The sequence below is a fragment of the Barbatula barbatula genome (genome assembly GCF_947034865.1).
Source record: "Barbatula barbatula genome assembly, chromosome: 19".
Taxonomy (NCBI): Eukaryota; Metazoa; Chordata; class Actinopteri; order Cypriniformes; family Nemacheilidae; genus Barbatula; species Barbatula barbatula.
The window spans coordinates 15,351,485-15,373,767 of record NC_136782.1 but is presented as its reverse complement, the minus strand read 5'-3'; the positions used below and the strand labels follow the sequence as shown (position 1 = coordinate 15,373,767).

At 41.3% G+C, this 22,283-nt stretch overlaps 1 protein-coding gene across 1 annotated transcript; it reads right to left on the bottom strand.

Annotated features, from left to right (window-relative positions):
- Positions 1–142: 142 nt before the first annotated feature.
- Positions 143–21,109, bottom strand: ankrd13b (ankyrin repeat domain 13B). Its single transcript, XM_079481535.1, has 15 exons — positions 20,738–21,109; positions 9,742–9,877; positions 9,552–9,676; positions 9,083–9,128; positions 8,532–8,675; positions 7,154–7,385; positions 6,859–6,925; positions 5,987–6,068; positions 5,636–5,700; positions 5,399–5,535; positions 5,132–5,289; positions 4,499–4,675; positions 4,056–4,219; positions 2,643–2,719; positions 143–2,274 (listed from the first exon to the last, which is right to left on the bottom strand). Exons 1-15 carry the CDS (start codon positions 20,843–20,845, stop codon positions 2,079–2,081), a joined length of 1,914 nt encoding a protein of 637 aa, XP_079337661.1. The 5' UTR covers positions 20,846–21,109; the 3' UTR covers positions 143–2,078.
- Between the last annotated feature and the right edge of the window lie 1,174 nt (positions 21,110–22,283).

The following is a 22,283-nucleotide window of genomic DNA, read 5'->3' as shown; positions in this document are numbered from 1 at the left end:
TAATGGTAGAGAAACAATGGTAATGGAGTGTTAAATGTATTCTATAACTATAGAGTCCATTTACATTTACATACAACCAAAGCTTCCTCTGGACTGTTGGTTTTTCTGGAAGCCGTTGATGACAAATTCATTCACAGCATTTGAGATTCATGTTCATTTATTTCTCCTTTATTCAGAGTTCCTTAACGTTACAAATATGAACAATATAATTTAGACACATACAAACACTACAGGAGCACTCCACACAAACCACTGCGTCAACCAAATAAAAAAAGTCTAATATAAATAATGCACTTCTAAAACGTTCTACTAAATGTTGATTCATATCAAACATTTCCCAATGGCTGAACCCTGCCATCCACAGGCAACAAATCACGATTCTCTCCAAAAGCAGACCTACGTGTTTGTTTAGAGCTCTGCCACTGAATCTTCTGCTGCTTAGTGCCATGTTCAAAGCCGTGTTTTTTTTTTTTTGATTTGCCTGATAAATCAAACCCTGAAGGCACGTCACTCGGGCCTAAAGATAAATGCAACTTCGGAGAAACATCTATTTTGAGATTCTCCAATAAAACGTGTTTGGTTTCTGCTCTCGGTGAGAGATTGCTTCTTTCATGTATTATTCCAGATCTGGCACCTCTTATGAAAGCACAATTCGATTTTTGATGAACTACTGCAGGTGTTCCAAGACCAATCTATTCAGGGCAATGAGCTTTAATGGTGTTGAATGAAGCACTGAAGGAAACTTAAACAAAATGAGGATTTGTTTGTTGGTTGTTGACAGACAAGCGCTTACAATGGCACTGATGAACGTACCCAAAATCTGATAAGAAATATCACTTTAGCACCATTTTAAGTTGAGTGCACGCACTGTTGTATGTGTGTGTGATACGTTTGTTGAAAATGGCATGGAAACAAATGACTATTGCAGTGAGGAACTTATTAAGATTCAATATATGTGATGTACCTGACAATGTTTGCTTCTTTCAGTATTTTCTCATTATTACCTGTTATTCCATGTCATATCATTACAGTCATTCTCTATTGTTTGGCTAAATAATAATAATAAAAACATGCGGTTGACATAGAGCACAAAGCATAGCTGTAGCTGCCCCATTGGCTTTCAGGTAAACCCTTAAAGGAATACTCTACCCAAAAACGAAAATTCTGTCATCATTTACTCACCCACGGGTTGTTCCACCCGTATACGTTTCTTTCTTCTGATGAACACAACTAAATATATTTGGAAGACTGTTAACACCTGACATTTTCAAGACATCACCAATTGAAAAATTATTGTTTTATTTCTATTGTTCGAAGAAATTAGGAAAGCAAACAGCTATAGGACACATTTGACTAAATCTTTTCAATGATGTGGCAGAAATGTCAGCTGCTAACATTTTCCCAAATAAGTTTCTTTGTGTTCAACAGAACAAAGACATTTATACAGGTTTGGAACAACTGGGGGGGGGGGGCTTTAGGGAGGTTTGGGGTGTTTGGATCAAACATCTTTTACAAACTTGTGTTATTCTCAACATCATTGCAACACATTTTTCTTATTGAGAATCGATGCGTGTGTGTGCATCATAAACATTAGTATGCAAGCAACCTTTATTATTACAAATCACGTCTCCTCCATCCCCCTTTCAAGAGCGGCCAATTTTCTACCTCTTTGAACCAAAATGCATGTAAAATTTTAAAAGTGACTAAATTAAACATTTCCTTTAGAAATCAACATTACCAGCCAGTCTGAGAGTCTCTTGCTAAGTGCACGGATGATGGCTTTCAAAAACTACGCAGCCCTGCTGTCCTTATCATAAATGCACATTCAAACTTTGGGAGAGCACCGGATTGGTGCTAGTCAGTGGAAAACCAGTTTAGCTGCTTGTTGTTGTAAACTTGCAAATTGAGGACAGAGGTTTCTCTGCGATTCTGGCCTAGAGAGCCGTCTCCCAGTATGCAGCTCAGTGGAAGAAGAGGGCGGGGCATTTGAACCGATCAATCAATCGCAGCTCACATTGGTTATATATACCCAGGCATGCTCCTCCCACCCTTTGGTTCCCGCCAGCCCCCGAGTTCCGTCACTTCTCCATAAGTGAGAGCTGTATGATACGTTGCAGTTCCTCTTCCTCCCGTCTTTGTCGAAGCTCCGTCTCTTCCTGTTCGCGGGCGGACAGCTCCATGGCTAATCGCAGCTGCTCGTTGTAGCTGCGTGGCGGCTTATTGGTCGGTGTGCTGCGAGGGCTCTCTGCAGAGCTGGGTTTGTGCTGTGGGGTTCTGGGAAATGGAAAGGAAGAGGAAGAGTCTTGTGACTGAGACTTCACTGAATGCGTAACAATAAAGCATGTTAAAGTATTAAAAAGGTTTTATACCTAAAATATATGTCTAAAGCTAAAACATAACGATAAATGACATGAGAGTCTAGTTCTCAGCTGCAAGCGAGGCCACTCAGCTCCATGATGAGCAAACAGAGGTGAGGAGAAAGAGCTATAAACCTCAGAGAATTTCTATGAGCATCACACTGTACTGTATTGACATTCAGGCCTGTGTCAATATCTCCAGTAAATGTGATGGGTGTGTGATTCTGTCGCTGTCTGTTGTGGGTGAGATGTGTCAACAGTAGAAGGGGAATACTGACTGCAGACCTTTCGAGACGGCTCGGGTCACTCGACAGATGGTGAGATCCTGGTTTACTGTTGGTCAAAGCCTCCCAGATGGTCACCTGTGAGAATGGAGATGAATCAGGTGTGTGAGACTAGTTTAAAAGGCTACACTGTGTCCTAACCAGGTGTCACAATAAATCCTAACTCTTGCATAACTCAGTGGTTAGAGCATGACGCTAGGAATGCCAAGGTCTTGGGGTTCGATCCCAGCGATTGCACATACGCAGACAGTCGCTGTACTTATATGCCTATTACACACAGAAAATAGCCTCCCTGGGGGACGTAGCCAAGATGACCGAAGTAGATGACTGATGACAGTGAACTGTTACTGATAAAACAAACATTCAAATCGGTATACAGTATTATAGTACAATATATAACTTTTGCCTCTCTATCGCCCCCTCTGAACAATACAGTCTCAGACTCAGCTTGAGTTTAGATTTTCATACCATTTTATACATATATATATATATATATATATATATATATATATATATATATATATATATGAATCTATATTTTGCTAAAATGCAAAAATTTTACGAGTTGGCAAAGCAAAGATAAAGGCCCACCAGGCCCGCACCTAAACTCAATGTTACAGGGCTCAAGTCAAATCATACTAAAACATACAATTGACATTGTACAGTAAGCCACCTTGTAAAATAAGTAAGAATTCTGGTCAGATTGTGTTGATTTATGCATTATTGAAATACATTAGATTGAAAGTCGTGCTGAGTGACACGATGGGAAATTTGTTCATAATTTTATAATGAATAGCTTTAATGTTACTCTAAAACCCACCTTTATTAAGAATTATTATATAAGATTAATGAAAATGCAAACGAGTCTCCGCCTCCCCTCAAACGCCAGCTCAGACCACCTGATCCACTCAACTGGGTGACGTAGAAAATGGGTGCCGTTTTTGAAACTGTCTTTGACAAACTGTGATTTTAGCAATGATTTTGGCTGATGAATTAGCACTTAAAAGATAAAATATAAACTTATCAAGGTCTCAAACTGACGACTGTCGACTCAAGCGTTTCCCACAAAAAATGTACCCGACAGCTCAACCTATAAATCATTAGTATAGATTACTGTTGTTTATCTGGGTGAGTAAGGTCGATTTTTAAATTTATTTGCTTAGTAACTTCTTTTTGTTTCTTTCTAACAAACAAGTTACACAAGGCAGCTTTAAACCTCAACTTGAAATATTTTCTGACTGGCTGTGATTTAATCACTTAGCTTAACATTTTCCCCTCATGAAGGACAGAAATGTTACTTGATACATTGCACATGACGCGTGGTTAGGACACAGTGCTTATGTAACGTATATTTCTGGAATTTGTTGACATGTCCATCTGTTAACGTGTGGAATCGTGTGTGCACATGTCAGACCTGGTCATACTCTGATCCGGCTTCTATCAGACTCTGCTGGATGGCGTACTGCAGCAGGTCATCTTCTTCCTCTCTTATGTTCTGCCTCTGGTTCCCTCCTAACACGCTGTAGCCCCGCGGAGCTTCAAACACACAGGCTGGAATCTCCCCTCCACGGCATGAATCTAAAACATAAATCACACACAGAGCGAATGATGCCTGGTGCACTTGTGCAGATTTATGGACTCAAACATATCGGCAAACAGATAAAAAAAATTACGTTAGTATTTTAGGCGGTGCAATCGGGAAAGCAATCATTAAACATTTATTCGTTCAATTGGTCCCTGGCCAAAATAGCAAGTGCTTTGCCTCAACGTGGTATTACTTTGTAACACTGCGTTTCTCCATCTGTTATCATCTTAAATGCTTTGTAATGATCACATTTGTAAAAGGAGAGTTCTCACTTGTGGAGCTGGAGCTGGACACGCTGGAGGAATCGCTGCCTGGAGACGGTGTCTCAGTCCTGGGACTCTCCTTCTGTCCGTCCCCCTCACCTTCCACCCGGGCCAATGTGCCCTCCTCACAGCCGTTTAGGTTCCCGAAGGTGATGCGTGCATTCAGGATGTGATGAATGGGAATTTCTGTGGGAATTAAATGTAAGTAAAAATTGTATTTAATAGATACTTTTAAGGGATGGATCTACAATTGAATTTGGTTTATAGGAAAATATTTTTTTCTAGAAAAAAAAAAAATATATATATATTTTAATAGGTATATTTAGAGTCTAATACTAATATGTCTTTTTTATAAATTTAATAGATACAAATTTACATTTTATTTATAGATTCTGGAAAGACAACTGTAAGTATTTGTCAGAAATGTATGTTTCTGTAGCGTTAACCATATTATTTTAGTAATTCTTTTTACTACTACAGATTTTATAGATTGTTTATCTTTAAACAAGGAAGGGAACAGTATTTTAGGTCCATAGTATCATCTAATAGTCATTGCTCGCTCTCTCTCTCTCTCTCTCTCTCTCTCTCTCTCTCTCTCTCTCTCTCTCTCTCTCTCTCTCTCTCGCGCTCTCTCTCTCTCACCTATCTTGACAGGGAATCCAGGGGGCAAGCGTAAGGTGATAAAGTCCCGAAGCTTAGCGAACAGGGCGTTGGAGATGGCCATGAGGTCAATGATAGGAGCGACTTGCTCCGCCAGAGATAGAGGGTGCGATTCACACAACCACAGCTTAGCTTTGAATCTAGGTGAACACACACACACACACACACACACACACAAACAATACATTTATTTGATACAAATCATCCCATAGATCCCACTAAAATAAAACAGTGTTTTTAAAGCACTACCTTTGTGTTTTGGTGGTGAGATGACAGGGCTGGCCGATGTCTCTCGGACTGTGACTCAGACTGGGATTAAAGTATTCCTCAGCTGTCAGGGCCGAAGGGTTCGTATCAGGGCACGATATCTGAGTCACCATAGTGTTCTTTAAAACACACACACACACACATGTTGAGGATAAGGAAATATCATTGTGCTGTAAAGACATCTAAAAGCTTCTACAAAGCTTCTACAGGTTCACTCACGCCATTGTTTGGCCCCACGTGCTGTTCAGCGATACCCAGGAATGACTGCAGAGGTGTCTTACCGCCTAATACAAAAACACAACACACAGCGGGTCACGGCACAGCAGACTCACAGAAACCCAAAGATCCGTATTACATCAGCACAACGGCAGCAAGACAGACACTGTTTGTTCGGGAATAATGTGAGTGGGCAGAGAAATCCTGAATCGTCATATTCATTATGAAATGCCTGACAGAGCACACATGTGTCAAATGGAAAAAACATCAAATGTGATCAACTGGATTGGAATTCGGGAAATATTACTCAATATAATTGTGAAATAAGAAACTGAATTTCGGTATTAAACATACCTTTGGCTTTTGTTTTGTGCTGGTCGGGGAGATGGTCAGTACGTGTGCGTGTGATCAACTCTACATTAGAGGCACAATAAACCTGAAGCAAAGATATTGACAACAACAGAAAACAGTCATTCATTTATTTATCTTAATTGTCTGATTTTTATTCAGGTCAATAGAAGCATGCTAAATCTGCAACTGTGTAACATTTTGCTAAATTAAGGCATTGCATGAATATTAATAGGGTCACGGAGACGTTGCTTGGTAACCTTCGGGGAGCAACCAGTCAAGTACCATAATTAATATTCATGAGCCAAACCTTCAAGCACAGTAGATATGTGATTTTGCTAGCTGATAAGTGTACGTTTCTCCCTCTTAGCCACATATTACTATAAAGATAACAAAAAGAATTGTTTGTTGGTCATATTAAAGCTAGGGTATGCAATGTTTTTCATTTAAAAAAATTGTTATATGTTTTAATGTTATATTATTTATAGCAATTTAGTCACAAAATAATTTACTCATCCTCTTCTCATTTCAAACCTGTATGACTTTTATATTCTGCTGAACACAAAAGAAGATATTTTGGACACAAAACCAATGCAAGTCAATGGGTACCGCCTTTGTTCGGTTACCAACATTCTTCAAAATATCTTCTTGTGTGTTCTGCTGAAGAAAGAAAGTCATAAAGGTTTGAAGTGAGAAAAGGGTGAGTAAACTATCACTTTAAATACATAGGGGGTGAATTAACTTGTGGCACTTATGCAAAATCTAATGCACAAACCTGTACTTTACACTTGGCACTCTATGTTAACATTTTTGAATATGCATGGAAGTAGTTCTTCATCACACAATGATTAAATGATTTTCATAAACTCAAGCAGTACCTTTGATTCGTACCCATTCACCATCTCTGTTTTCTCACTCCTCCAGCTAAGAATCCCTGTTTTATTCCTGCATAGACAACGCAGGTACGATAACAAGGTGGCCTATGTGCCGAGGATACAGAGGTAAGTCCAATATCACACATTTTATGATGAAACATTTATATGCCTGAAAGTGCTGGCTCACACTCTTCTAACGGTGTGATGAAGCCACATTGAGGGGTCACAATGCCCTTGTTAGAGTTTTACAAAACTTTCCATTGGCGACAATGACTTGGCAATGTTATTATGCCCTCACCTCTCAAAGGAGATGTTCCTGGTATCTAGCTGTGTGGCCACCACAGGAGCAGATAGACGGGCCGCCACCTGTTCGTCGCTGGGCTGCGGCGCCCCCAGAGGGTTTAAAGCGTTAGTGCAGAGTCTGGAGGAAGGGGAGGCAGGAGAGGAAGAGGAGGAAGACAGGCATGGCAGCGTCTCGCAAAACACCAGCTGTCTGTCATGATCCACTTCCATAACGGTTGCGCTGGAGTCTGAGTGACAGGTTTAGAGAGAGAGACAGAATGGAGGGAAGCCAATTAAACAGTGAGGGAAAGTGGGAGTGAGGTTTTTCCATGCCAATGAAGAGCAGTGAGTGAGAGGTGCGTTCGAGAACTAAAGTGGAGATCAAAACCGAATCTGATTTAAATGCCATAGGCAAAGAAAAATAAAGGCTGTTGGAGAAACTGCACATGCAGGAACCTGCAGAAAACTCAACATATTTTGATACAATAGGAAGGCCTACTATGCACAAAATATCCTCAACCACTTGCGTTTATTAAGTGTATGTTATTTTAATATTATTCATTTAAACCAATGCTTTGAGCAATTAGTAAAAGTGTGGTTTTGTCAGGTCTATTTAAAATAACAGATAACCAAAAATTATTTTTACTTTAAACACTGTTCTAATATGAAAGCCAAAAAAGTTGTTTATAGAATAATATTCTAGATGTTTTTTCCCCTGCAATGAAAGTGAATGTTGACCAGCTGTCAAGCAATACTTTTAAGGCAAGCTTTCCAAAGAATTTAGTATGTTCATTTACCTTACTAGAGTTCAAATATACTCTAGCTCACAAGTCGTATGAACTACTTTTATCATGCTTTTTGTCCATTTTTAATTTTGACAGCCTCCATTTTCATTTGATAAAGACAAGCATAAACATTTTTCAAAATGTGACCTATTGTATTAAATTGTAGGGTTGAACACTTAAACATTTTTTTTTATTACTTTGTATTTTTGTCTTGCTTTGCAGTACAACATTAAGACAAATCTGAAATCAAGATACACTTGAAGCAAAAAGATGTCTTTTAAGGTACTGTGAGTATATAAAAAATAAAAGAAGTATGCTAAAAAATCTTAAGAAAGTAAAAATATCTAAAACAGAAACTTGGTCTCCAAAAGCTTTTTTTTTTGTAAGCATAAGGTAATTTTTTACTTAGATGAGATACAAGAGTCAATATCTTAGGTCACATCAAGTCAAGTTAATATACATTGATTATACTGGAAAACATGAAATAAATGCTTATTTTCAGTGAGGAAATTGCAGTGAAAGGACTAGAATACAATGGTTTTTAAATTCATTATACAAAAGAACAAAAATCAGCACAGAAAATCCATAAAATCCAGAACACACACACACCTTGACCCTTAAATATGAAACTGCGATTGCCTCTTTGCCAGGTCATTTGTTCAAATCCCGTAAGTGTCGTGTCCACCCGCAGGCACTGACCACTCTTCCATACCCGGTATGTGTCACTCGGACAGATACGAGACACTAGTGGAACTAAAAGAGAGAAAGACTTCAATAATGGTCATTACAAGGAGGGACTTAAAGGTCCAGTGTGTAATTTTTGGGATGATCTATTGATAGAAATGCAATATAAAAAACATAGCTATGTCTTCAGAGGTGTATAAAGAGCGTACACAATAAAGCGGTATGTTTTTATTACCTTAGAATGAGCTATTTCTATCTACATACGGGTCTCCTTGCATGTAATTCGCCATGTTCTGTCAGCCGTCGTAGTGTTTCGAAAGTGAGGGGTGGGGTAGTCTGAGCGGTTGGTTGCAATTCGCAACCTTGCCGCTGATATTACTGACTGGACCTTTAAGTGGGGAAGTGGAAAAGGGAAGTCGCTGTCCAAACATACCATGAACTCTAATTTACACATGTTTACAGCACTTCCAACCTACCCCAGCTCGTAAACTCCCATTTCATCTCCACGTAAAAATCCTGTGCCTGAAAGACAGTGAGGGTGAGAAAGAGGAGAGGTTAGAGTAAATGTGAGTATACAGTGGGAGGTCGAGAAAGACGGATCACGCTGCAGGGAAAGGCATGAATAATAAAACTCCCCGAGAGTTGAGGACTGTGGAGAAACAGGGAGATTGGACATCCATCATAAACATAAGGAAGAGGGTCGAAAGTTCACCCGGGGTTGTGGAAAGGGAGCAGAGAAAGAAACACAGAGGTCTCACTCTTGACCATAGGTGGATGTGAACGTCTTGTTTGTGTAACTGTATGCTTGTGTCTACTGGAATGAAGGGCTCAGGTGTGTCGGCAGCAGGTGATTGTTAAGATTCTGTTTGTTAAACTGGTGGGTGAGCTCATGGTTTGTTGTTTGGTCATTAACCCGCTTATTATTAAAACACATCTGGGGCTAACCTGTCGGAGTCTCTCCAGCAGCCGGGGGATCCCTGCCAGTCTCTTAGTGGTGCGCTGGTAGTCACGGTAACCCAGCGCCAGGCGAACCAGCTCGGGGTCACGTGTGCTGATGGCTTCCTGTAACACTGATAGATGTCAAATGTAAGGTTAGGTTAAACCTGAATGTGAGATAATTTTCTCAGGGTATTACCTGTCCATCCATTTCGGTTTTCTTTGCAGATATCAGCGCCATGCTGGAGTAACAGACGGGCACAGTCCAGGTGGCCTAGCGTCACAGCCAGGTGCAATGGAGTCCGACCACGTGGGTCTAATACTTCTAAATCCACCTGTTGGATTAAAAGAGATTTCACTTTATGCTAAACAAATATCGCCAAATATTCCCCTTTAGATAAAAATACATTTTCTACTCACATCATTTCACATTATTTTCTCAATTAAAGGGATAGTTCACAAAAATTATAATTCACAAAAGAAGATATTTTGAAAAATGTCTCAGGCGTTTGGTTTCCATTCAATGAAAGTCAATATGAGGTGGGGTCATTTGGGTACCAACATATTAAAAAGATCTTCTTTTTGTGTTCTGCAGAAGAAAGAAAATCATGCAGTGTTGGCGCCGACATATAGTGCTAGTACGCTCATGGCGACCCGAATATGATTCCAGTCTCATGCGGTCCTTTGACGATCCTGCTCCCCTGTCTCTTTCCAGTACGTTCCTGTCACCTTTCCACTGTCCTATCATAATAAAGGCAAAAAGCCCAAAAATATAACTTAAAAAAATCAATTCCCACTTCACATAACCTTATATTAAATATGTTGCCTGTTGTGTCGTTTCACAGAGCCCAGAACAAATTACTTATTTATTGAAAATGTGTTGTTGGTAAACTGTATCTGCGAAATACTGCGTATTGTGCAGAATATGAGTATTATTATTATGATTGAAAATTTTAGCCAACGTTGTAGCTCACACACTGCGGAAACACTATGTGTAGTTTGGCCATATGCAATTTCAGAGACAGACCAGCAAATGGAAAAAGGAAGAGAAATATGGAGGCACACGGAACTACAGAATATGTGAGAAAACTGTTTCATTCTCACTTCAGATTTAACAAGCTTTAGAAAGCTCTCAGGAGAGAACCGAATCAGAATCATTGCCCCTGTTTGCAACATAAAAAGAAAAGCAGGTAAATGGAAAAAAAGGCAGAAGTAAAAGACTGCGATGGAAAAGAGAAGTGACAGGCGATAATTAAGGCATCACACCCGAACATGACACAGAGCGCATTCACACGGCGCCCAACAGCCACGGTGAGAAATACTTCCACACTTAAACTGATACCCGTTAAGCACACTGCAATTCCACACTTGTGAAAACCAGCACTGTGCCGTTCTCATCCAATACCTCCGTCTTTCCATCACAGACAATTTAACTACTGCCCCAAAAACAAGCGATTGCAAATATCGTATATTATTTTATAAGAATCATCTCTCAGCTGTTCTCCAAATGCAAACATGCATTTCAGTAAATCTGCTTGTGTTCATAAAAGCAGCATGACCCATTCATCATTATTTGATGAGATGGCTTGCTTGTGTCCATATTTATAAGCAAGCCCTTCATAAACAAGGTCAGGACAGATGATGCGGACGGTGCGTGATGTATGTAGAGCAGGAATGAGAGTTAGGACAGCTTTATTTAGAGATTTCTGTGTGAGTGTTTGATGTTGTTAACCAAGCGCTTGAGGATGGGCACGTGGTAATGGAAACATATTACCCGAGGGTTTCACGTGTGCTGTGAGATCTGCTTTGTAGTGTGCCATTTTTCCATGACTATTGCATTATGCATAACGATTACTGTTGCTAATGAACAAACCCTTAACACTAGTGCCACAGATGCTTGTTGGGGATAAAACCGGTAAATAAACCCTATAAACTTTGCTTTGATGAACTACAGGACCGAAATATCAAAGATTTTGAGGGTGTTCCATTGGTTCCAAGGAACCACTCCGGAAGAGACTTTCACACGACCGAGCCCCACTCACTGCCGCTCTTTCACATTTTAGTTCAGTCATATATTGCACGTTGTGTAGGGCACTATATGTTTGATACAACAAAACAAGGCGCAGTCATCATGTGTTGTTGTTGCAAGCTCGTCCCTGTATAGAGTGCGTATGTCCCACAGCTTAATAATTAGCACGCCCCTTCCTTAACAGCATAACGACATTCGCCGGCAACAACTGAGGCACCGGCAGACCCTAGAAAAACACCCGGCTGGTCCCTAGAGTAAAATGAGACAGCTGAGGTGTCTTACTAGAAAAAGGGTGTGGATGGGGTGGAAGTGTTGGGGGAGGGGTTCCTATGGTAACCCCGGGATGAGGAGAATGGAGAGGGGATGGCGGATGGGGACGTACATTGATGGAGGATAAACAAGAGTCGTGAATGATGGCTGTCGTGTTAGTCCTGTGGGGGTCTCCGATCAGCCCTGAGGCTAACACTAGAGAGATCAAGCCCACTCAGATGACTGACAGAGAGAAAGAGAGAGAGTGAAGGCAGGAGAACTGTCAGGAGGAGGACATGCTTTAGCCGGTAACGGTTATTGAGGGATAAGAGAAACTTGGTACTATGATAGATTAGCGGGCATGAGATGGGTGGACAATGATTTGGAAAGCATTAGCAGTTAGAAAACCATTCTTTGCTACTTACAAAAAAATTGTGTGATAAGCACTGTTCATTGAGATAATAATATAATAGAACCGGATACTATCTTGCTACTTAACAAATACACAAATGGATATGAAACATTGATTTGCCGGCATTATTTCATTCGCTTACTAGTAGATTCCATGGAGAGATTATGAGCACAACTACACTGTCAGAAAAATTGACCCAAGCTTTTACTGGGGAGGTTCCCTTTCAAAAAGTACACATTTGCACCTAAAGAGTGTATATTAGTACCTCAAGGGTACAGTACACTGCCCTACAAATACAATATTTATAAAGTATATCTGTTCCCATTTATAGGGTGCCATCCCAGTGTCAGCTTGGGAGCATTTTGACCTTTTTTACGCATGAAACCTACATCATTCATAAACATCATACTGTCATTATTCAAAAAATATCTGATCACTGAATGCCACGATCAACCAACCAGAATCAAGTGTTTCAGAAATGGGTAATATTGGTAATATTTCTTCCTATCGCCTACACATTACAGCTTAGCTTCTTCTAACTGATCAGAATTTGTTTAACCTTCCCACGCTGCATCTCATCCAGTAACAGGGTAACATGCCAACATCCATGCAATTCATCTGACACACTCATTCACGTTGACTAATTTTGTCTCATCATATCAAAATTTATAATATTACATAATCCATGGTCTTTCCCCACATTGTTGTGTCACTTCCACATGCTCATCCATTCTCTCTCTCTCTCTCTCTCTCTCTCTCAGTTGTGGGCCTGCTGGAGACTGCATTATTGATAGTCATCTCTGGCTGGTGCATCTGCTCCTGCACTCTCTCTGCCTTGGCTAATCTTCTTTGGCAGCTACTTAAACTAACATCAATCTTTCATTGGAAGTCCAAACTGTGCATGTGGGAGGCAGGTAAAAGAAAATCATATGTGTGTGTGGAGTGAGGGGGATGCATATCACAGCATGCCGGGGATTGTACGTGTTCTGTGTGCTTTATCATTTGAATTGTAAAGCAGCTTTGCAACAATGTAAAAAATATATATAAAGCACCATAGAAATCAATTTGAATGTACTAAAAAGTGTACATTTTGTGTGTGTGTGTGCAAACTAACATCGATCTTTAAATGAACGCACGGATACATTCATTTAGATTGAGAACATTCAGTACACATATACAGTACATATATTAAAACATATATTTTTTATTATAAATGGATCATGTTTATCCATTTATTAAAGAAAGAAAACAGGCTACAAAGGGACACTGAGACTGGGGTGAACCCATGTTAGCAATGAAAAATTACTTTCTTTAAATAAGTCTACAGGCAGAAAAATATGGTGTAAATGGAAGAAATATGGGCCTTTTCTAACTTTGCGCTGCTATTGTGTCGTGAAGTGTGACACACACCCACAGTGCCAATCGTATTCTGAAGATTGGCCTCCAGGGTTCAGCTATAAGGACTGAGTTTACCACCTCTTAGTGTGGGAGGCAAAAACCGAGAGAGCTTGTTCTATGCGGACAGCAAAACTCAGACTAAGAAATACTGTATAGACTAAGAAATATCACAGTCATTACATTTGCACTAAATGTCATAGAAAGTGTGTTACCATTAAAGTACTGTAGAATGATAAGTACAGTGAGGATTCAATAGCTTTGTTGCTAAACCTAGTGAGATGCCATGTATCTTCAATAGTATAGAAATAGCTTATGTATGTATATATATTTCCAATTCCCCTAATTGTTGTAAATATTTTATATAGAGAATGTGTTTTTTTACACATATACTGTACATATCTGTGATGTAGGAATTAAACTCCACTGTAACAAATTAAGAGACCATTTCAAATGTTCATTTAAGCAGCAATTTGTGTATTGTGTCCATTGCCATTCCAGACTGACAGCATGACAAGAAAACTGCGATAAAAATCAAGCTTATCACAAAAAACTCTATTCCTAAATACGTGCAGACGTATTATTGTTGTATTGCTTAAAATTGAATATTAAGTATTTGAGGTGTGAAAAATACAGAAAATATTTGCTGTTATTTTGACCTGTTTCTCTAGTTTTCATTTTCTGCATATAAATGCAAATAGAAAAAATATTTGTATTTGACATTTGGGAGAAATTTTGTTAGCAGAAACAAAAATTATGATTTTACCCTAACACATGCCTATAAAAAATAAATTCAGAAAAACTGAAATTCATTTTGAAATGGTCTCTTAATTTTTCCACGGCTATATATACTGTATACATTGATTTCTAGGGGTGTCAGGAACGCACACTAAAAATGGCACCTCATGGCACCTTACTGTCATGATTCTGCCTGCTCTTGTCTTGATTTTCTGGTCTAGGGGCAGAATCATGACAGACCCACGTGTTTTATGTGGAGAGGATCATATTATGGTCAATCAGGACATAATATGCGTTCTCTCCTGTCTCGTCATTTGGCCCTGCCCCTCTCGTTTCTAGTATAGCTCTCCTCCTGTGTCGCATTACCCACACCTGCCCATCGTTATCCCCTTTGTTAGTCTCCCTATATAATACCCTCTTGTCTATTGTCTTGTGCTCGTTGGTTGTACAATATCCCTTGTTTGTACTCCTTACTGTGTCCTTGAAGCTTTGTCAAGTCAAGTCAAGTAACGTATAGTCTAGTCTAGTCTTAGTGTTTTATATTGAGTTCTTGTTGAGTGTTTAGTAGTCCGTTATCATATTTGTTATTGTGTACTGTTTTGTTACTCCCTCGTGGGTTTTTGTTTTGTTCCTGTTTTATTATTTATTAAAGTCTTGTTAACCCCTTCATCTCCTGTTGCCTGCGCTTGGGTTCGTTCTCTGTGATTCCTGACAGAACCAACGAGCCACTACAGAACCCAGCAGGCATCCATGGATGGTGCAACCTTTCCCCGATGGCCGTGCACCTCCGATCCTGAGTGGTGGAAGGATATGGTCTCCCAGTCCCAGGCCGGAGGAGGCCCATTCCCTTCCCAGTGCCAGCGTCCCTTGCTGGACTACGCCCGGGACATTGAGGCCAGGAAGGCATCCCTTCCCGATGTGCTGGTCCGGGCATACTTGGTGGCTGGGATGGACGATCCTCCGCCTTTTCCGGAGCGGGAGGAGATGGTGTATCAACCGTTCCCGCGCTTGGTAAAGCAGCTGCAGCTTCGAGAGGAGCTACGTAGAAGCTCCTCTTCCAGGTGCTATCCAGCCTCTCGTTCCGGTCTGGCGTCTGTCCCGGAGCACTGTGTCCTGGGTGTGGTCACCCAGGGAAGGTCCACTCAACCACCTACAGCCTCCCCACCCGCAGTCAGCTTTGGTGGAAAGCGTGGGAGACGGGAATCCTGGGGGTCCTCGTCCGAGGCCTCCAATCCCGAGCCGCCCGTGCCCTTCTCGTCATTCCTTCAGCCGACCACCAGGCGGGTGGCTCGGCTGAAGAAGAAGAGGCAACGGAGGGCGGGTCGAAGTCCGGTGGTCCCGGTGGTCCCGTCAAGTCCGGTGGTCCCGTCAAGTCCGGTGGTCCCGTCAAGTCCGGTGGTCCCGTCAAGTCCGGTGGTCCCGGTGGTCCCGTCAAGTCCGGTGGTCCCGGTGGTCCCGTCAAGTCCGGTGGTCCCGGTGGTCCCGTCAAGTCCGGTGGTCCCGGTGGTCCCGTCAAGTCCGGTGGTCCCGGTGGTCCCGTCAAGTCCGGTGGTCCCGTCAAGTCCGGTGGTCCCGTCAAGTCCGGTGGTCCCGTCAAGTCCGGTGGTCCCGTCAAGTCCGGTGGTCCCGTCAAGTCCGGTGGTCCCGTCAAGTCCGGTGGTCCCGTCAAGTCCGGTGGTCCCACCTGCACCCAGTCCAGAGTCAAGTCCTGCCCTGCCGGCCTTCCAGCCGGCGTCAAGTCCTGCCCTGCCGGCCTTCCAGCCGGCGTCAAGTCCTGCCCTGCCGGCCTTCCAGCCGGCGTCAAGTCCTGCCCTGCCGGCCTTCCAGCCGGCGTCAAGTCCTGCCCTGCCGGCCTTCCAGCCGGCGTCAAGTCCTGCCCTGCCGGCCTTCCAGCCGGCGTCAAGTCCTGCCCTGCCGGCCTTCCAGCCGGCGTCAAGTCCTGCCCTGCCGGCCTTCCAGCCGGCGTCAAGTCCTGCCCTGCCGGCCTTCCAGCCGGCCTCAAGTCCTGTTCTTCAGCCGGCCCCTCCCAGAACCTCTGGGCCTTCGCGCTCTCGAGCGGCGCCCCCCAGGGTGTACCCTGGTACTCCGCGCTTCCGAGCGCCAGGGACAAAGACTGTTTCCCCTTGTGCCAATCCCTACGGATTTACCCCCCCGGACTCTTGTGTTCCCCCCATGAACTCTTGTGTTCCCCCACCCCCCCTCCCCTGTTTGTTATTTTTATTATGTCACCCCAACCCATTGATTATTCTTGCCTGTCTGCCCTTGTTGTTTTTTACCATGTTTTGTTGGATGTTGTCCGTTTCCCAGTCAGTCTTGTCTCGTTAGTCTGCTCCTTTGGTGAACGCCAGGGGGCGTTCATTAAAGGGGGGGGTCCTGTCATGATTCTGCCTGCTCTTGTCTTGATTTTCTGGTCTAGGGGCAGAATCATGACAGACCCACGTGTTTTATGTGGAGAGGATCATATTATGGTCAATCAGGACATAATATGCGTTCTCTCCTGTCTCGTCATTTGGCCCTGCCCCTCTCGTTTCTAGTATAGCTCTCCTCCTGTGTCGCATTACCCACACCTGCCCATCGTTATCCCCTTTGTTAGTCTCCCTATATAATACCCTCTTGTCTATTGTCTTGTGCTCGTTGGTTGTACAATATCCCTTGTTTGTACTCCTTACTGTGTCCTTGAAGCTTTGTCAAGTCAAGTCAAGTAACGTCTAGTCTAGTCTTAGTGTTTTATATTGAGTTCTTGTTGAGTGTTTAGTAGTCCGTTATCATATTTGTTATTGTGTACTGTTTTGTTACTCCCTCGTGGGTTTTTGTTTTGTTCCTGTTTTATTATTTATTAAAGTCTTGTTAACCCCTTCATCTCCTGTTGCCTGCGCTTGGGTTCGTTCTCTGTGATTCCTGACACTTACTATGTTTTGGAACATTTCTTTTATATAAAAGAAATGCATTATTTTTATACTGTATTTATTTACAATGAGTCCAAAAAGTCCGCCTTGTTGGCAGAGACTATATGCACTAACGCCGTCCACCAATATGTGATTGGGATAGAGAAAGTGTAAGAACGATGCCACTTTTAACAGTGGCGTAAGGTATAAAGTCTGTATAGCTTGGCACAGAAGACCAGGAATCTAATCCCCCTCTTGCTGAAAACGCTCTTTAACCTTTTTCAATTTCCTTACAGATCATAAAGCCATATGTTTTAAATTCATTTTTATTCATAGTTTAGGTTAAGGGTAAGGTTAGGAGTAGGTGTATGGCTTTAATATCTTAATAAATTGCCATCAATTTAAACATTTTTATAAATATAATGATTTCCACGCCGTATAGTAAATTGTCACGGTTCCCTCTGTTTCTCCCTGTGTTTTCTCCAAGGACTTTACTTCCCACGATCCTCCATGCTCCCTCACCTGTCCCTCTTTGGCGATCCCCACACCTGCCCGTCATCAGCCTCATAATCTGGACACGACTCAGCCTGTTCCTTTGTCGTGTCTACTGTTGTGTTTCATGAATGTACGCATCTCTTGGATCTGTATAATAAATATACCTTTGTTGAATTATGCATTTCATCCGCCGTCGGTGGTAGTGGTCCCCATGACAAAAATAGCATTTAACTACTATTTCTATACTTAATCCAAAGAAAATACAGAAAATACGGAATGTCAGTTAGTGTAAATAGCACATCGCTATGAAATGCTGCTTTACACTTAGTGTAAACATAACCTACTGCTATTTAAACGTTCTTATTTTTTAAATCAGAGAAAGCCAAGGTCATGGGTTCGATCCCAGGGGATTGCACATAGTCAGAAATAAAAGTATAGTACAATGCAATGTAAATCGCTTTGGATAAAAGCGCCTGTCAAATCCGTAAATGTTAATGTAAATGTAACTTAGTGTAAATACCCGCTGCCTTATTTTTAACACACAAAGTTGCTTAAGATGAAGCTTGTTCAGAGCCCTTTATGTAAATCAGGGAGATGACTAGTGCTGATGAAACAACACTATTCTCCAGTATAGGCGAATGCAGCAGGGTACTATCGCCTACGCTCAGGTTATTTTCAATGGATTAGGGTGTTTTTTTGTTACCTGGATGTTTCCTCAAATGTTTATGCATCAGTTGATGGTGAATTCAAACCATGAAATCAGATATGATCCTCAAAAAGTCTCTTTTATTTCCTTATTTTCAATTTGGTGACCCAAGGTATCACTGCACACACAGACATGTCCTCAACCCTCAGACTCTCTGTAACGATCTTTTAAACTGTTTTGTCAATAAAGGAATAGTGAAATGAAAATTCTCTAATTGTTTAGCCTCCTTTGTGTCATTCGAATGACTTGTGACTTGGAGTGAAACGGTGATGCTTTTCTGCATCCCCCTTCCCACTGCCCATCCCCAATGACAACACTCTGCTTCAATTAGTGTTGGGTTACGGTGTAACAGAAGGGTGGCCCATTGAAGAATAGAGATAGTATATCAAACAGAAACTGAGCAGATGTGAGGGAAACAGAAAATGTGCTGATGGAGAGACACGGGTAAAGAAACTGCAGCACTATTGATGCGTATTTGTTGAGGCACTGCTGACTTCCCAAAAATAAAAAAATAAAAATCCAGCTCAACCAATTCTCGGCTCTTTGGGCTCGCCCGTTTTCTAGATACATCACCCAGCAATGCTCTTCTTTCCAGTTTCCTCATTCAATCACAGACTCTATCCATCCGCTTTCTCAATTTTCTCTCTCTCTCTCTCTCCTCCGAGCTGTCATCGGTCCACTTCCTCCCCATGACTGTTTTATGGCACTGTCAAGGCAAACTGCAAATTGAGCCTTTTTTCCTCCACTAACTTCTTCTTCCCCAATGCCCCAAATTCATCTCTTTGCTATTCATGTCCTTCGATCTCCCTCCATTCTAATGGCTCAAGTTCCCCCACCCTTTGTTCTTTTCTGACACCTAAAATCCCACAATTCTGTTTGCTGGTGCAGCAGCTTTTCCCCTTGTCAGGATGCTTCATTTATCCGATCTCATCAAAAGAAGTGATCGTAACGGTATTGACCTCTGTCCTTATGCCTCGTCCCGTCGCAAAGGAGCCCAATTTAACTTATCCAGCAAGAACCCCCAGCGCAATCCTAAATCTTGATAACTTTGCACATCATGCCAAGTGTGGTTAGATTATGCTGTCATCAAGCTGTGAATCATATAAACTTGGAGTGCTTTATATCGCTGTAGTCATCAACGGGTTAGGGGCTGAATTATTACGGTTAGCTTGAGTCATAAAATCCTGCAAGAGAACAAGATGGCTGGTATTTGTATGAGTTACAGTTGGGGTTTTTAGAAAGATAAAATCATTGAATGGCTCTATAATTAAAATAAAAGACTTTGTTAAACATAATCCATAATGATGTATTATAATAGTTAAACTCTTGATTCTGAACTTCTTTAATCAATTGTGCATAAACTTCCTCCATTTACAATGTAAAACTTTTGGATGCAGATGTAGTTTAACATGAGTTGCTCGTATTAATTATGAAATGTCAATCTATCTATATCTGAAATAAAAAATATTTACATTATTAATTCCCTTTATGTTCTCATCTGTAATTGAATCTGCAACATATTCCACAATCTTTTTATTTAAATAATTGCTTGACACAATATTGTCACTAATCTGTGGATTATTTCAGATATTGCATTGATTCTTGTCTGATCGGAAAGACAAACACACCCTCTTTTGACACACCATCTATCCTCCGAAGCTGAGTGATGAACATAGGTTGATTCTCTGGGACTTATTCATCCATACACTGTGTCCAATGCCACTGTGTTCTGCAGTCCCTCTGTGTTTTAAACCACCTCTATGAACGAAATAAAACCGAACTGCATCTTTGATCAACCACTTACCCTTTATCGCACCCGCAGTAAAATGACAGACGTGAAACATGAGTGGTTTAGAGAACCAGGGGATTTGTTTTAAAACCCAGTGAGCTGCCTACTCAGTCTGCATTTATTTTTCCATCACAGACGCGTTAAAACGTTCGTCCCAAATACAAACTAGGGTAGGCATATTTAAAGGTTTAAGATACATCCAGGGTGTGAGGTTTCTTTTGTGGCATTCCAATTCAATAAACTAAAGAATACACTTTTTGCGTCATAGATTACGACCCGAATCAAGAACAATAGTCGTGAGCGGATGGATTTGCAATAAATGAAAAATACCTTAATTTGAGCTTTAAAATTCAATTGACATAAATTCTGCACCATTTTGCCGACCACTATCCTAGTCACTGTGGATCACACCTAGATCAGTTTCCACAGTCAAACCCATGGCAAGCTCCTCTCATCATCCGCCCGCGAGACTGACACGCGGAACGGACGCTTCTTACCTGCTCGCGCGCCGAGAGCTCTTTCTCCAGCTGCCGGTGTTTGTTATGCCACACCAAATAATGGAGGTGGAGGCGACTCTTCTCCGGAGTTTTTCTTGCAGAAATCATCCTCGGTGCATAGTTCGCTCCTCTCTCCCACGTTCCGTTTCTCCGCTTTTGTGCGATGTCACTTACTTTTGTAAAGGGCGCGTGCTATTATTGCCGCGACAATCGATAAGGGGATTTCTATCCATGTTCTTCCGCAGCATCCCCTTTGCATTGCCGCTAGTCATGCAGTAAGTATCTATAGTGAAATGCAATTTAAATCTAACGCAAGTGTATCAGTTCTCTCTCTTCTGATATCGTCTCTCCTCTCTCCTCCTCCTACTCTCCCCTCTCTCTCTCTCTCTCTCTCTCTCTCTCTCTCTCTCTCTCTCTCTCTCTCTCTCTCTCTCTCTCTCTCTCTCTCTCTCTCTCTGTCTCTCATACACACACACGCACGCTCGGTGAGACAGGGCTTTGGCTTTCCCGACGCCGAAATCAACTTACACATCCAGTATCCTCTGAACTTTAGTCTCAACAGTCATGTGTCATGCTTGCCGTGAACGACGCCATGTAAGAGAATCTCTTTCTGCCATCAATGTGTTTTGATCATTCTTATTCGTGCAATAAAATCAAACATTTTATTCATCATCACCTAAATACACCTAAATACATTAAACTGGGTTTACACGCAGAGGAATAGAACAGATTTCAGAATAGAAAACAGCCCACATTCTTAATTATTATCTTCAGAAATAGTGTAGAATATACGTTTTTGTGTAGTTAATTGTCTATTAAATAAAGGCTTTGACAATCATAGCCATAAATTACAATTGGTTTATCCAATTGATAAAATAGAGATACATTTAGAAATGTATAAATTCTGTAAATAACTAACGTTCCCTAAATAGTGACCTTAACAGAAAAGGAAACTGAGATATGAGGATAATGTCGTCTTTCTGTGTAGATGCAGCAAATCTGGAATCACTTTAATAAAACTCATAACAAAGAAATGATGAAGACATGAAAATTTGAGCGCAAAGGAGCTCAAGACGATGGATTTTAAAATGCTGCAGATCACCCTAGTTTTCTAAGAATGGTTATCTGAATCAATTCAGATAATTGCGACGAGACGATTATTTAATAACAGCCCTACTGCTGAAGTAATCTGAATAATAATATAGTAATCGACAATAACAGTACTATAAAATATGTAGGCCTACTTATGTTTTGTAATTGCATATGGACTCTCTTCTATTTCTAAACTGCAAAGTATACTCTAGAATGTTTTATTATATAGAATAGAATATATTCTTTAATTCTCTATGTTCTCGCAATAGTATTATCAGTCATTTTTAATCTTGTGGGGACATGTATTTCCTCATAAGGAAGACAGCTTTTAATAAATGGATAAATGGAAAATGGTTGGCCCATAGAATACACAGTTAAGACTATCTATGGTCCCCATAAAACATGAAAACCAAACACGAGACCCTCCAGCTCAATGACTGTACAAAGCAAATAG